At 40.9% G+C, this 17,164-nt stretch overlaps 1 protein-coding gene across 1 annotated transcript in view; it reads right to left on the bottom strand.

The window, feature by feature from the left end:
- Nucleotides 1–3,257: 3,257 nt before the first annotated feature.
- ppp1r9a (protein phosphatase 1, regulatory subunit 9A) overlaps nt 3,258–17,164 on the bottom strand; it is a 53,780-nt gene continuing 39,873 nt past the window's right edge. Inside the window, exons 8-20 of the mRNA XM_073463606.1 lie at nt 15,093–15,146; nt 13,887–14,116; nt 12,287–12,383; nt 10,970–11,105; nt 9,157–9,245; nt 8,296–8,458; nt 8,098–8,167; nt 7,857–7,904; nt 7,652–7,700; nt 5,483–5,602; nt 4,585–4,608; nt 4,042–4,224; nt 3,258–3,545 (exon numbers count right to left, since the gene is read on the bottom strand). Coding sequence (XP_073319707.1) covers nt 3,360–3,545; nt 4,042–4,224; nt 4,585–4,608; nt 5,483–5,602; nt 7,652–7,700; nt 7,857–7,904; nt 8,098–8,167; nt 8,296–8,458; nt 9,157–9,245; nt 10,970–11,105; nt 12,287–12,383; nt 13,887–14,116; nt 15,093–15,146 — 1,449 coding nt within the window. The 3' untranslated portion in view covers nt 3,258–3,359. The remainder of the gene's footprint in view (nt 3,546–4,041; nt 4,225–4,584; nt 4,609–5,482; nt 5,603–7,651; nt 7,701–7,856; nt 7,905–8,097; nt 8,168–8,295; nt 8,459–9,156; nt 9,246–10,969; nt 11,106–12,286; nt 12,384–13,886; nt 14,117–15,092; nt 15,147–17,164) is intronic.

Genomic DNA, 17,164 nt, shown 5'->3' with positions numbered 1-17,164 from the left:
ACCCACAACGGAAGGCCTCCATGAGCCCAGCCATCAGATATGAGAGGTTTATGAGGAAGGAAGATGGAAATGAAGTAGAAGGAGAAAAAAAGGCAACAAGTGACACGAGGGAGAAATTAGACCTGGAGTGAAATTAGGGTGAATATAAATAGAAAGGAGAGAGGGAGGGACTGCAGAGCTACAACTGACTGTGATGACTCCATGTCAGCCAGTCTGCTCAGATGTCCACTGAGAAGTGGATGGCCACATGGTAAAAATAACATGTCATGTGATTATGGCATGCAGTTTTGGAGAGAGAGCTGTTTATCTTTTACTGCCCTATTCTTCTATCTTAAAGGGACAGTTCAGCCCCAAATCAAAAATACACCATTTCTCCTCTTACCTGCAGTGCTATTGACCCATCTAGGTTGCTTTGGTGTGAGTCGTGAATATTGTGGAACTAAATAGTAAATCAACTTGTGGTGCTCAAAGCACCCAAAAAATACCATCTGAAAAACTCAACAGCAATGTCTCTTTTGAGAAAGCATGACCCTATTACTTGAGATGATCTACCGGCCTTGTTGTGAGTTTAAAGTCGGAACTATTATTGTTTTTGACCGAACTACATCTGCCAGTGGCATCACTGTACAGACAGAAAACCTACATCTACTCATGGATGAGAAACTAGCTAACTAAGCTAGCTAACGCTAATACATATTTTTTAAGATTGTGAACTATCAGGTTTACATTGACAAAATATAAACTGAGAAAAACAATAAAGTAACAATCATAAGGGTCATAAAATGTTTGGGGTTTTTTTTGACTGCAAGTGACAGATTTCTGTCTCTGGCTAACAAATTAACACTGAAACTCAGGAAGAGAAAGTCAGACAAGTGGTGAAAAAAGTAAGAAACAAACTATGGACAGTGGCTGCACATTTTATTCAGTGTGACAGGTAGCTGCCCTTTCAAACTTTTTTCTAGAATGCGAAAAGAGAGCAGGGTAATGACAAAAGAAGGAGGAAGGGGAGGAGAAGCACAGCTTTTGAGAAGAGTGAAAGCATGGTTAGCAGTTTGTGGCGATTATCTTTTGCTCTTTATGCACACGAAAGACAAACCCTTCCAGACACGACTCAAACACATGTGTATCTGTTGCCTGCCAGGAGCAACAGGGTCTCATCCATAGTCAGTAAAGCACGTAGAAAATATCCGGAATCACATTTTGGCCTCAGGTGGGACCTTTTAGCCTCCTCAGACAAACTGTGCACACACACGGACAAAATAGAAAACAAGGCTTCTTTAGGATTCTTACAGCGTATTGCTCTCAGTGTTTTACTATACATACAAAAGAGTCAAAGGAGTGCAGTCGGCTGACTGACTCGACGGGGGGAGGGGAGGCAGGTATCCACAGAAAGGTTCAAGAGTTACAAAATTTTCCTAAGAACACGTCATGAGCAGTGTATTGGACTAGCACTACTGGAGCAGCACTATGGTTGTATTAAAGGAAAACCACAAGCACGATGGGAAAGTTTTACTGTGTTTTCTTCAAATCCTCCATTCGACAACCATTGGAAATCACTTTTCATGAACAGTTTTAATTATGTTTTGGCAATAGGAAGTAATCATACAATTCTGGATAAATCATTATTAGGTGTTAATAATACTCTTATTTTGTATAAGTTATCATAAACAGTAGTCAGTTGCTTCATTAAATACAGAAATAAATAAATAATAACATTAAGAGATCAGTGATACCTGTGTTAATGTGGCATTGCATGGAGGTATCTGTAACTATTCTTCTTGTTCTTAACAGTGCACCAGGCAGGGCCCTTGTAGGACAAAAAGGGACTCAAATAACCAGAGCTGCCTTAGTTTTTTTATCACGGTGACACTGGAGTCTCTATATTTCATGTAAACCTACGGAATGATTCTCGGGAATGATAAAGAAGTAACACAGGGAACACGTCTCTCAGTGAGCTTCATAATCCTAAAACAAAGAATTGCATAAAATACATATGTCAAAATAATTTCAAAGGTATATTCTTTTAAATCTAACAAGTTAATCAAAAATGTTAAGTCTTACTGAACCGGTTTCATAAGAAAATCAAAACTATATTGCATCTATCAGGTGCAATTTCCAGTGTAACACCAGTAGTACGATTATTTTTTAAGACAATTTCCGGACCCACTGCACGTGTCCTTCTATATGGCAGCATTCCTAAATATTATTCCAAAGTAATTTGCATGGTGACCTGTCATTTTAATGAAAGAAACAATAATAGACAATTAGAAATGTTTAGTCTACTGTATGTGTTTCGACACTCACACAGAAGCGGGTAGAGTTCAGAAAAATTCTACTACTCTAGAATTTCTAAAGGCAGCGGCGGGGTATTACTTTGTTATTGAGAGAGGATATAAAAAGAGGTCAAAAGCAGGTTACAAGTGGAGTCAAAGCAACATTATGCATATAAGCAGGAAGCTTCATTTTAACTTTTTTTGTTGTTGTTTTTGTGGTACGGGATTGGTAAGATACAAATTTCATGATTATATTGTACCTGAAGTCTCCATTAGAACCAGTCCAGTGAGCACAATATGTCCTTGTCGTCATTCATACTTTGTGAATTGCTTCAGTATGGTACATGTATACTGTAAGGAGCATTGGACAAGCCAGAACAGAGGTTAAATTTACAGTGTTTGCACTTCCAGTGTTCATTTGTTTCTCCCTCCTCAGTTCCAGTGTTGCCTTCTTCAGTAGTGAGAGTAAGCAGCATGGGGACACCCAGTGGTGGGAGATGAATACTGCCTCATATGTTCCACCACACAGGCTCGACCTGTATGTGAGAGACTCCGCTGATCTATCTAGCTGAACAGGATATACACAAGTCTATCAAAATGGCACGTCAGACATATTAGTATCTGTATTCATCGCTGTACATGTACATGGTCGTCATGTCTAAAGGTGCTGTGGTGGGTAACACAGACGGCTCTGAAGATGATATGGGATGAGGATGAGGTGCACTTTCACAGACTTACTCTGGATAGGAATAAATAAACCCCATTTACAGCAATAAACAGCAAAAATAAATAGAACTGAGTAAATTCTTAAAATGGCTAAAAACACAGGGTGGGCGTAAAATGAGGCAAATGAATGAGCGGGGTAGCATCCTATTATCCAACTGCTCGTTTTGGTTTAATTTGCTTGGTGAAAAAGTCACTCCACAATGTCCGACAGTTGGGTGTGTAGCTCCACCACTGAGAACTATTGAACTACTGAGTAGGCGTCCCTCAGGGTTCACTTTTGGGGCCTCTTGACGTTCCGTTTCTCGAGATGCTACTTGGTGTGGTGCTACAGTAAAGCAGGAGGTGATCTAAGAGTTCACTTCATTCCGTCGCGCACTCTTTGCGCACCTCTCTCTGCTGCTGCTGCTCCAGCTCTCTTTTCCGTAGCTTCTCCCGCTGTTTCTCCACTTTCTCTCGGTTCCTCTTGGCCTTCTCCATCAGGACTTTAAGGTCTTTGATCTTTTTCTTGATCAGGGCACGGTCCTGGGAAGAAGTAACTCCAAGGGCCTGAAAGAAATGAGTATTGATATTACATCTGTGTCCGTTTGTTGGTCAGTTTGTCAGCAGGATTACACAAAAACTACTGAACAGATTTCCATGAGACTTGGATGGAGGATGGGTCTCAGCCCAAAATGGACCCCATAACTTTTGGTGAGGATTGGGATAAAGGGACGGATACAGGAATTTTTATTCTCACTTTCTTTAACATTGTGTTTTTTTGACATTTTTGATCATTTCTCAGGGAATAACTTGTGGAACTTGACGGAAAAAAAATCAGGCATATTTAGTGCAATTTGATGCAGATCCTAGATCTGGTGAGCCTTAATTACTGTGAGCAGTAATGGGTGTTTTAAAATTTAGAGTGACGCTTGCTCTCTCTAGGGGTGCATGCGTCGCAGAGCAAAAATAATTACAGCAATAAAACAAAGTGTTAAATTAAATAAAAGTCAATAAATATATAAAATAAATTAAGACAATTCATTGAATAAACATGATAGCTGACCTTGAGCTCAGGGCTCTCCAGCTGTAGCAGCTGTTCTCCATCTATGTTTTGGGCAGTGAATTCTGGGATATGGTGTTCTAAGTTGAGGCCCGTGAGCCAGCGGGCCACTTGCTGGGAGGTCCACTCTGTGATGCTGCAGCTCTGCCACTGATACTGCTTTGAAAACTGAGCCTCGTCGAGGATCTGAATAAATACAATAGAGAGAGACAGACGGGGGCAGTGAGAAAGAGGCAGAAAACTTTCCAACTCGAACATATTTAACTGTGTTTAACCGTGTACTAACAGTGAACCTTCTACAGAAGGCTTAATCACAACGCTTGTTAACATTTAATGAGTTCAGATGAAATCAACAACACATTCAACACATTTCCCAAGTGACAGTATCCTGTAGCGACACATATCACCCTGCGGGACACGTAGAGAAAAATTCACCATGAATGATGCGTGGGAATGAGACGCAGACAAATGGCCTACACTCAGCGGACACAAAAACACGCATGCAGTAACACACAATCCTCTGGAGGCCTGTAGCCTCAGCCTCACCTCATCATCTATCATATCCAGGCTCTGAATGTGGCAGCATTGGAAACAAAAGAAGATGACTGGCTTGTTAGCAGAGAAAAAAACAAAACAATATGGCTTTCACTACGGCAGCCTCAGCCAGCGTTTGAATACAATGAGACTTAAGTGGAGCGTTGATTTGTAGCTTATTGTTTTCTGCCAGAGGAATGTGAGAGAAGCTGCAGAGAAATCCATAAAGATTATAAATGGGGGCACAAATGACACAAATGAAAAAAGAATAAAGAGGTGCATTGTGGGAGAAAATGTATAATGTAGCTGTTGCTTGCATTTAAATGTTTACTTTACAACAAATGACCTGACAGATGCCTAAATTTTTTAGTTCATTTTCATACTGTTTAACTTTGTTTATATTTGGCGGACCCTGCCACCTTTCTAGCTCCAAACTGTTCCGGGAATCTTATTATCCTCCGAGAACAGCTTGTTTACTCAGTTAAGGAAAAGATAAATACTTCTGAGTTTGTATTACTACCTCATTCATATTGTAAATATTAAATTTCTGCGATTGCCTTTCTTCTCTAAAATTATATATTGCCCCTTAAAAATAATATTGCAATATCTTTAGGCTCTTTTGCGATACACAGTATTTATCTAGATAATTTGAAATATTCTCTAAAGCACTTTATAAATGTTAGGACTGGGTGACATAATCAAATATCAAAATATTTTTGATCAAATAACTCAATATTGTAGGGATGACTATTGGTAGTTTCACAAAATATTAACACAGTGTTAGAGTTTTGATAAATAATCATCCGTAATGTGGATATAATGATTATTTGGAGCTATCATCACCTTGCCAAAAGGTGAACTTATATTTTAAATATTAAATATTAAATATAAATATTTTAAGTTTGTGTACCTCGTCTGAGGAGAGCATCAGCGTCTGCGATCGTCCCGATGTCTTCGCTTCATTTAGCAGCCCGCTGATCTCCGCTGAGCTGCTGCTGCTGGCACTCAGATCATCGTTCAAAGTGGGTCCCTGAGAAATCAACAGTGCACTTATAAGACTGGTGGTGAGAGCCAACTGGCTCTGAGGCTGAATTGAGTTGATTAGATGGAGTGCTGCTCTATTTCAATTTCTTAAACAGGGAGATTTAACGAGGAGTGAATGAATCAAGAGAATCAAGACTTTTCCTCTGAGCATGCAACACGATGACTTATGTGCTTCTTCCTAATATTTGACAGTCAATAAAAAGTACATTAGACTAACATATTTAAGATGTTTGATTGACTTGAAGAAGGCAGGGTTGTGCACGTCCCTCATTTTTAAGACGTCCCATTATGGCGGAAACTGTGAATGTGATTAGTGGCTGGAAATGATTGAGCTGGATGCTCTCCAACTCCAAAAATCCCTCTATCTCTCCTCCTCTCCCTCCCTCTGTGTGTCCTTGTGAGTGTGTGAGAGTGTGGACACTGATGGAATTACAGTATTAAGGTCCAGGACGTACGCTGAAACATCCAGAGACAAGCTGCTGCCGGGAAATCAGATGAAGGTCAAAACATCATGTTTAAACTAATAGTGTGTTGTACCTCCTTTTATCAGTTTATCCATTGTTCCTCTGAGTAAAAGAGATTTACTGGGACGTCGAAAAATTACATTTATATAAGATTCTGAGTTAAACGTGTAGAGCTTTGTCTTACATTTAGCTATACAGTGTAGCTGGAGGGAGTTCTTTGAATCTCAGTGCTGTCTGAGGTGAGACTAATCTTGCAAGTTCAGATTTTGAGCTTTTGGGGCTGAATCCTTACTTAAAAGCTCAACAAAATTATTAATGGGCATACATTATCGTCTGATGTGCACTCATATTAGGCTGAGAGCATGTCCTTGGAGAGAGAATACAGAATCAAAAATAATCTCCAGTCCTGGTAACCACATCTGATTTGACACTGGATTAGAAAAAGTTTTCATGCAAATTCCTCCACTGCAACAAATGTCCATGGTAACAGCATTAATCACATCGTATCAGTATTACATGTAACTGATTCAAGATGATTTATGCAACAAACAGATTTGCACACTTGGGAACAGATATTTCCACAAATTTGGAATTGAATACTTAAGGTACAGTTCACCCAAAAATGAAAAATACACTTTTTTCCTCTGTTTAACCATCTAGATTGTTTTGGTGCGAGTTGCCAAGTTTTGGAGATATTGGCTGCAGAGATATAAACTGTCTCTTGAATAGAATGGAACTAGAAAGAATTTGGCTTGTGGTGCTCAAAATGCCAAATAATTACATATGGAAAACTCAACAGCAATGTGTCTTTCCAGAAATCATGACCCGGTTACTCCACAGGCCTTGTTCTTGGCAGTTTCATGTAGGAACTATTTTCTTCCTACTGAACTAAACCTGACAACTGTATTACCGCTCATGGACAGGACGCTATCTACCTTAGCTAACTAAACTAGCTAACGTTACAGCTCAGCTGAGGAGGACGCCATTAATGTTTACATTCTGCACTGTCACAAGCACGAGCCTCTCATCCACGAGTAGATGCACGGCTCCTATTGTATGTCTTTTTGATTTTGAGGTGAACTGCTCCTTTAAAACCGGCCATACGATTGCCAAACGGACATTTTTTACAGACAGTTGAGAGATATTTAGGATCAAGAAGGCTTACTGATTGATTTTCTTGCGATTATCAATGCAATCACGCATTTCTATAATTGCAGTACAATAATTCCCTTGTTAAAACAAACCCTGTTTACCTCTTAGAGAACCAACTCATTTTCATTTCAGTGGATTGAGGTGTATAATGGAACAAAACACAACAGAATACAATACCAAGTAATATGAATAGGAGAAGAAGTGGGGCCATGAAAGGAAGGTCTGTTCAACAAAAATAACATCATAAGAAAACTTGTCATTAAACTTCCAGTATGTGAGTATAACTGTATACTGTCGGTCTGGCAAAAAGCCTGCTCTGACTGGAGGGCAAAACAAAGTGTCCTTTAATGTCCTCACTGTATAGTATCTGTCAAGTGAATCATTATTTGCTGGATTTACAGTTGCCAGACGTCATGTACCTTGGCCTTGAGTTTCTCTGGGCTGTCCTCTGCTGACGGCTCTGTGGAGCTGAGAGAGAGAGAGAGGGAGAAATGGAGGGAGGGAGTAATTAGATAGAGGTCAGTGGTGACGATTACTGTACTGTATCACACTTTCATGAACAGTTTCAGGACCTGAACAGCAGCAGGAAAATAACACTGGTAAACTGATGGAATTGTTAATTACCTGTTTCCAGGTGAGGCTCTGGGATCTTTAGATTTCCTGAGGGAGGATCTGAACGGGACAAAAGGTAGAGTGAGAAAACATATTAACTGTATGTATTCTGCTGAACATTGAAATATGAATATGTCACCCATATTGTCTAGTTTTCCTCATTACTAGTACAACTCTGACAGTGTTAACCCTTTGAAATAATAAATTACACTCTGTATCCTAAAACATGTCATTCCACTATTTAACTTCTTACCCAGGGTCCAGAGCTTGTCTGTGATCGTCCAGACTGTGAGCGGGGCTCGACACTGCAGGAGAGTGAGAACCTGCGATCACAAACACCCCATATTGAGGTTACTCCTACTCCTAATTGATGAGCTTACATAGCAAACACAGACGTATGTTAATGAGAGAAATTTAGTACATGATGTAGTGAGGGTGCAGGTGTACTAACCGTCCTGCAGGGCTCCTGCGGTGGACGGCGGGTGCAGCGTTCGTCTGGGGGAGCTCTCTGCACTGCCAGGCCCTCTGAGGACCGCGGCTCCTCCATCACAAGAGGCCACACTACGAATCGAACCGGAACGACTGTGCGCTGGACTGCCGTGCCCCTCTGAGACCTAAAGAAAGATGTAAAGATGAAGCAAATTGTAGAGAAGGGAGAAGGAAAAGTAATTTGAAAGCGAGGAAAGCAAGGGTTCAGAAGCGGTCACAGAAGTGCAATCAAAGTAAAACTGATGCGAACAGCCAGAGCGGCAGACTAATCTGAAAGAAGTCACTTGACATACTTTCACCATTTTCTAATTCCTCGCCCTCTTTTTCCCTGGAAGCCTCACGCTGCCTGCTTTCTGTGTCCCTGCCAATTCTGATCCACTTTTCCCGAGTTGTTTATCCGATCTGAACTCGGTCCTGCTCTAGCTGAGTTAAGTGACAGCATTAGCCAGACGAGAGCCTCTCATCCAGAGAAAAAAGACTGTGGCTGTTATTATCACACTGGGAGAGACAATAAGTTGTGACAGACTCAATTAGTGCCACAGAGCAAAACACGGCAATTAATCCATTAAGGGGATAAAGTGGAATGGACAGGGGTTAAAGACACACAAACAGGCTTATAGACAGACACACACAACACACACACTGATCAAACACCTTGTGGTGAAATTAAATGACATGTCGAACGTGAGAATATTCTAATCAGAATAATGGAGCTTGTTTTATTAAAAATCACATCTGATTAATATTTCATCAGAATGATGTTGCTAATGATGCTGTGTTTGCATGTATGTGTGTGTGTTTGTGTGTGTGTTTTAATACAAACCTCTCCCTCGGTGGAGCTGATGCTGTCTCGGGCGACTCCCCTGTAGCTCTTCTTTTTGCTCGGTGAATGGGGAGAGCCCTCCCTCAAGTCTAGAGTCACACACACACACACACACACACACACACACACACACAAAGAAAAGAAAGTAAAAAACAACTGTGATTTAGCTGACACGTTCATCAAATTATTCGTCCATTAATTATGTGCATGTTTTTAATTTTTCTTCCCACTCTTATTAAGATGCACTTGAGTCGACCTGACCCCGGTGTTGACATCCCCATTAAATAAGTCTATTAAAAATACATCAACTCAGTTAAAATATCAAGTCTTGCCTGCAAAGTAACACTATTAATTAGGCAGGCAATTATCATTTTTATGTTCATTTCTTGAGAGCAGAGGGAAATGCTGTCAGTTGAAACAAAAACTGAAATCGCTTAAATTTGAAAGATACGTTTGTCTTCTCCTCCCACATTCTCCCTCTTTCTCCTTTATATCCTGTTTCAGCCATCTCCCTCAGTCAGTCCCCTTTTTTTTAATATTGCATAATGGGCTGCATTATTCGCATCAATGCAGATTCAATCACTTTGCTACCCCGTCTGCACCGCACAGTATCAGATACGGCACTTCTCCGTGCATGCTCCGTTCTGACAGATGCAGCCGGTGAAATAAAGCCAGCCGAGCTTAAAAAGACTGGAGGAGAACAAAGGCAGACAGATGTGCTCAAAAGGGATTACGTGTTTGTTGTTTTGTTTCCGGTGGGCCAAAATGACGCTACAGTCAGGGGGGAAAGTGCGTGTGAGGGTTAAGACGAGGAAGGAGAGGAGGATGCGTGCCTTAAGTGCCTCACTCTGTGCGTATGTAATGCATTTTGAGTGTGTGTAGTAAGAGTTTATGTTTACAACAAACATAAACTCTGAGAGCAATTTTTGTCCTTCAAAGGGCAAGAATGGTCGATGAACTGCTGGGGCAAAGAAAAGGTAAAGGGCAACGTTGCTCTGTTGAATCCACGGATTTAGAAAAAAAAAGGGAACCAAACAAGAGTTTGCTGATGCTATCCTGCTGACTTTAAAATTCAACTTATTCCTATTTAATAAGTTGCTTCCCTTATCACTGTTAATGAGGGCACGCCAGAAAAAGTTAGAGAGCCACTGCTTTAATTAAACAAGAAATGCAGTAGGGCACCTTGCGTATCAGACATAAATACATGTACTTTGGAATATGTTTTGGATAATGTGCTTACACTCTAACTTGCTGATAGATAAAAGAAAAAATCGGTACTGCTCTCTTCAGCCAGTACTACTAGCTACAGCCAGTGCTCTGTTAGCTTAGCTTAGCACAAACACTGGGAGCAGGGAGAAATCACTAGCGTTACTCCATTGATAAAATCTGCCTACCAGCCCCTCTGAAACTCACTACTTAACACGTTGTTAGTGTAATCTGTACAAAAGACAGGAAACCAGCAGTGATTTCTGGAAGTCAATGCACCCCACCAAGAAACAGTTCCGCACATAACCCTCTTATAAAACCACAGGTTGTTATTAAACTTTCTCCTCTGTACAGATTAAACAAATGAGATTTAACCTGTTAATTAGAGAGCTTTTGAGGTGCTGACCGGCTGAGTATGTTACTTCTGGACAGAGCCAGACTAACTGTTTCCCCCGGTTTTCAGTCTTTATGCTAAGCTAAGCTAACAGAGGTGAGAGTTGTGTCAATCTTGTCATGTAACTCTTGAACAAAACAGCCATTTTAGGTGTAGAACTATCCTTCTGAATTGTACAAACATAACGATGACCCTGTCCCCTCACAAACAAACCTCTGGCTTGTGCTGCAGCCCTTTTAGGACTGTACTGCTGAGCGCTCAGCCTTTCAGCACTGTTGCTGTTGTTGTTGTTGACCTGGATGCCGTTCTGCTTCATCAGCTGCATTAGCTCTGACTCTAACGCTGCGATCTGTGGAGGGACAAGAACAGATCAATGTTAATCAGCCGGAGGCTTTTACCTGTCAAAACAGCTGCTTTGAAGCATGGAAACAAGTGGCCTACATGATGAGGAGCACATAATTCATCTTTTGATTCCATTTGGAAATACTTAAGTGTCTCACAGTGGTCAGCCAAGTGCACATGAATAGTGTTTGACTCTACACCTCATTTGATCATGTTTAGTTAAAGCCTCCCGTCTCGCCCTTGGCTTAAATTCAAGATTATACTCTTTCCTCACCACTCTAGCCTGAGCCACACTTCACCACTCACCCTTAGCAATGCAGTGCAGTCGGAGAATGGATGCTCAGTGTGCAGAATAATAGCAGGGTACAGTCGGGTTGACTGCCCATTCAACTGTGGGGCAAGGCCTGAGACTTGAGGAAAAATCTACCCAACTGTCATCTTTTTAGACTAGGAAAACAAAAAATCAATACAGAGTGTAACAAGGGAGCTGACCAGGGGCCAAAGTGCTGTCATTGTCTGAAGAGCAGGAAAGCTTTCTCTATGTGGGAGAAGTGGTACAGATATTTCAGATGCTCATGATCACGTTAATCACTGGAATGAGTTTCTGAAAAACGTGCAAAACCCAATAATCTTGATCATTAAGCACTGAGAAGTACTGCAGCGCTCATGAGTATATTTTCACTTCAGGGCTGGCTTCTTTTGACAGAGGTCAATCCTGCAGACAGACAAAACAACTAACAACATAGACAGGCATGCAGAGAAGGATAGAGGTGAGAGACGGACATGTTAAACTTCAAATAGGGTTCTGTATTCTCATATTTAAGGACTTTTCAAGGGCTTTGCATGCCCAATTACCTCAAATTCAATGACCCCAAAACAGCATACTCTGAGACACGGATCAAGGTTAATTACTTTTACAACACCAGGAATAATAAGTAGGATTTACAGAAGCCCAAAGACAACAAATAAGAGTGAGAGGCTTGAATGTGTGAACACTTCTCAATCTGAAAAACTGCTCGGGACACACATGCAGACAGCAGAACGTAGCCTATTTACTAATGTTAAGTAATAAAAATATCCAAAGAACTTTCAGTGACCCCTGTCAATAATCCAAAACTTTCAAGGCATACATGTTCCCCCACTCTAATTCACACATGATGGAAACCCAGTTAAAAACATCTGCTTTACCCTGACTTGCAGTCCCTGGATCTCAGCCAGGTGAGCTTTCTCAGCCTCCTCCAGACGCTTCCTCTCCGCATCCTCCTTCTGGATGAACTCCACCTCTCTGGAAAGACAAGAGGGAGGGCAAAACATAAATGTGCTGGTGTGTGTTAGCGCAGGAGATACACTCTCAGTATGTGTGGGTTTGCGTGTGTGTGTTCTGCCATGTGTGACGAGGCCTGCCTCTCGCTCAGCTGCAGCGATAAGGGAGCCGAGGTTATTTCAGGATTTTACTGTGACTCAGTTCACTCTGACCCAGCTGTTCTGGTGAACACAGACATATCTACACTTAAAACACACACACACACGCACACATACATAAATTTGCATGCCTAAGAAAATTCTGCCATTTCCTCATGCCTGCTTTGCCCTTGGTCTGTGGGCTCGCTGTCTTTTCTCTCTACAGATCAGCATGGAGCGTTTGTTTCATCAGTTAGCTTCCGTTTGGCCTGCAGGGCCAGAGCCAATTAGAGGCAGTCAGACTGGAGCTGAGCTGGAGAGGTTGTGATGGGACTGACCAAAGAGATCAACCCAGTGAAAAGCAGGAGGGCTGCGCTGCATTAGAATGGAAACACAGCTCTTACTGTTGAAATGGGACAAGACTCAGCCTATAAAAAGAGCTGTTCTGCCACTAGATAATGTCTTTTCTACTCATTGAAGAAAGTGAGGCTGTAAAAAGAATAATGAAGGAATTCATCTAAAATGATTAACTAAAGTGCATGTTTATTGGCAGGTTTGATTGAATGAACTCATTCAAGAAAAGGTTCAAGTGTACGAGTTGTAATAAACATGAAAATGGTCATTCATTTGAAGCTGTGATGTGCCTCTCTCAGCAAGTGAAAGAGTCGGAGGAGAAGAGGAAGTTTTCTGACTGCATTATGCTCCATGAAACTATTTCAGTCAAAGCAAATGAACAAAAACTCATTAAAGACGCACTAACTGAAGCTGCCTACGATCAAAACAGGTTAAGTCAAGTCAAAGCGTTTATTGTCATATGAACAGTTAAAGAATGCACTGAATACAATGAAATTCTTCCTCTGCTCTCCACTCTGAGTGCCTTCAATGACACGTAATGTATAAAAGTAAAGAAATATAAGAAAATAATAAGATAAAATGATATCGTGAGAGATAAAGAAAGAAAAGCAAAGAATAAAGTATCCGGAGCAACATTATTTAGGATACACACAAATATACAGTATCTGAGTAAAAGGTAAGAGTGAGTTAAAGAGAAGATCAAGGAGGCTGTTTACATCAAACTCTGACATATATGACCTGTTTTCACCAGTTCCATGCTGCAAACTCCATCCCAGCTCGAGATGTGATTGAAAGCTCTGGAAAAAGCTTGTTAGTCGACCTTGAGTTAAGAAGCTTTAGTCTCGTCCTGTCTGCTGTACTTAACACTGAGGTTAAAAGGCAAAACATACGACTGCACAAATTCTCACTGGAATTATCTCATTTTTTGCAAACAAAAATGCCATCAGAATCATTTGAAACGTGCTATAGTCGCATTAATCCCTCCTTCCCCAATCATAGATTATGGTGACCAGTTTGACCCAGGTCTACTCACTTCTGCTGGAAGTCCTTGATGAGTTTCTTGGCTTTGTTGTACTTCTTCTCCAGTGCCCCGTACTGCGCCTGGGCCTCCTTCAGGTGTTCGTTGACTGTGTGGCACAGGGTCTGCGCCTCGATCCAGTAGCTCTCCAGCTTCAGCATCCTCTCCTTGTTCTCCTCGATGCTGGCCTTCAGCTGGCTCTTCTCTTTCTCCCAGCGCTGCTTCTCCCTCTCCACTGACGCCAACTGGACAGGGACAAAAAAACAACTTTAGTTAGGCAAAAATAACACAATATAAACTGATCAGATTGATAAAAATACAGACAAGTTTAATAAAAGTACAGGCAAGTTTAAAATCAATGTAATAAAATCACTAAAAGCACCATAAAACTGATCAGCTAGAAGCAGTAGAAAATAGAACAGTCTTTTTCTCACAGTTGAGGTAAGTCTTAGCTCCAGGGATAACTGATTCCAGCGGTTTCACCATGTTTGGTTTTAACTCTGAGCAGACCCAGCAGATGTGAGAGACCTGCCCGACTTGTACTCAGTAAACATATCTGTGAAATGTTTTGGGCCCAGACCACTGAGTGACTTACAGACAGGGTTGGTAGGGTTCCTTTAAAAATGTATTCAGATACAGTTACATACTAATTACCTGGAATATTTGAGAAATCTGTTCTCTCTTTTAATATTCTTGCAGCAGCGTTCTGAATGAGATGTAGTTATGTAATGGTCGTATTGGGGAGGCTAGTTAGAAGTGCATTACAGTACGCGAGCTTGCAAAGGATAAAAGCATTATGATCTTTTCTAAATCTTGCTTGGACGTGTCAATTTCCAATTTATCAATGTAAGCCATTAACCTTGCAGAAAAAGAAATGAACTTGGTGCTCTCACTGTCTTAACAGACATTTGCGACTATACATGCAATGACAGACTTTTTATATATTAGGTACAAGTGCAAAGTTAGCCTCTTCAAATAAGCTTGATTGATTTCTACATTTGCAGCAGAAACAGATTCCTTACCAGCAATTCTTTTGGTAAACTAATCTGCTATGAACAACATCCGTTCCTAAAGCTTTCCAACCAAACATGACCCCCCTGCCTCCCCTGTTGTCCTGACACCACTCCCACACTCACTTACAAATAGTTTGACCTCTGACAAACTTCTGCCATTTGCATCCACAACCAGCACCAATGGGTGGCATCAGTTTTAATCCCTTACCTTGTTTTTGAGCTTCTGGATCTCAGCCTCGGTCACTGTGTGTTTGATCTGAAGCTGTTGGGAGCAGAGGCGGAGGAGAGAGAAGACAGGAGAGAAAAGAGAGGGCGGTCAGATAATCAAGTGCATGGCTGCGCAGGCTCTCTCCGCTGTCGATACAGTGTGACTGACGGAGGCAGCCGACCCCATCCTACCCCTGACAGCATCCCAGCTCCGGCGCTGACACACACTCTCAGAGGAGAGGCAAAGAGAGGCAAGAGATAGAACGATAGAGATACTGGAGATTAATATCTAGATAGCTTTAAAAAGTCATTTGACACAGAATTACGTTTTATAAGTGTAACATGGAAGATAGATGGAGTTGGAAATGGAGAGGAAGCGACAAAAGAGTTATGGATGGAAGATGAGATGAGCAGTCATTTAGAGGCAGACACGGAGGAAGATAATGACGAGCAGATATAAAAATGAGATGGAGAGAAAGAGCTGGATATGGAACCAAAGAAGTGGAAATAGGAGCAAATTAGGGCTCTAGTAAGTAAGGCAGAAACAGAAAAGAGGGGAGGAAGTTTGAAGATTAACAATGACCGTACTTTCTTTTAACTTTTGAAGTCTGATTTTTTTTTTCCCACATTAAAGGATAGGTTTAGTCCATCCTAGAAACAATAGCCTGTATGAACATTAGGGGCAACAGCTTTTGTGTGTTCTTATCATTCCTCCTGTTATAATCCCGTCCTAATTGGCCTTTAATGAACGAGTAAGAGTAAGTGGACAAAATCCACATTCCTCGTCTGTGCAAAAACACATTCCACAGTTATTATTATTAAGCTTCAACACCAGAAAAAATGGCACTCCAAAAGTAAGTAAAAAACAAACAAACAATGAATACAAGATGTTTGTTGCCTGTAATAAGTAAAGAAAATTCTGCCACTGGAACAAGTGAAAATTACCCAAGAAATGGTCACATTAACGCACTGAAGTGCTACTTTCTGGGATGACTGTGTCTTATATAAAGTGTAATGAGATATTTTTGACAAATTAGACAAATAAACTTGGTAAGATTGCAGTGAACAGTCTGAGTGAGTCTGTAGCTTCAAAAGTCTTTCTAGTAACAAATTCCCACATTCTGTTACGATCGCTCTGCAGCGCAGAAAGCAACACTTGACACCTTTTCATTCAAGTTTTTCTTCACAAAACGAGGACTTTGGATTTCTGGATCACTCCCACTGGAAGCAGCATACAAGGGTGCTTTTGAATGTCAAGTATGTCTCAATCTACGTACATATGGACATGAGTACTGTTTTAAGACAGACTTGAAATAAAGTTGAACCTCTCCTTTAAATAAGTACATTTACAGTTAGAATACAATTTTGCTCACAGTCTGTATCTGCTTGTTCAAAGTGAATTGAAGCTTTATGATGCTTAAAACCAAGTTCCATGTTTCTTCTGGCTACACTCTTACATCAAACTGAAATCTTTCAAATACATTGGCATAGTTTTAAACACATTTCCTCACAGCTCAGCAAATCATATTTGGCATTTTTGCTATTCTTGACATCTTGTTTAGAGTTTGGGGTGTGATCTTCTCATGAAATTACTTCGAAATGTTAAGTTTTATCCCCCTTTTTTTTGTTAGTGACAGTAATTACACAAACACTGTCTACGTGCTTTTTTGAGACCATCGCCACTGCCGTAGTCCTAGTTGCTGTAGCCCACCCTGTCGCTACGGTTTCTCCCCCTTCGGCTCTGGCAAACCAATCTTTGCTTGTTGCTACCAGGGCTCCACAGCGTGGAAGGTCGCCGCAGACTTCAGATTTAAAAACTTCACTTTAATGAGAAATACCAAGAGATTTATCTGCCGGTGATGTGAGACCTTGTTTGGCAAGAGACTGAATGTAATGGAAGTCCATGTTGACGTCTGCAGGCTTAATTAAATTTGATCAATAGTTTTGAAACGATTTGCATAACATAAATACGATACTAAATTCAAGTTTTAAAAGCTTATAACAAAGCAATAACAAGATGACAGCTTCTTAAAGAGCCTCCCACCTTCTTAATATTGTAAATATCACATACAG

This window comes from Pagrus major, chromosome 3 (assembly GCF_040436345.1).
Source record: "Pagrus major chromosome 3, Pma_NU_1.0".
Lineage (NCBI taxonomy): Eukaryota > Metazoa > Chordata > Actinopteri > Spariformes > Sparidae > Pagrus > Pagrus major.
Note: the sequence above shows the minus strand (reverse complement) of the source record. Positions and strands in the feature narration are given on the sequence as shown.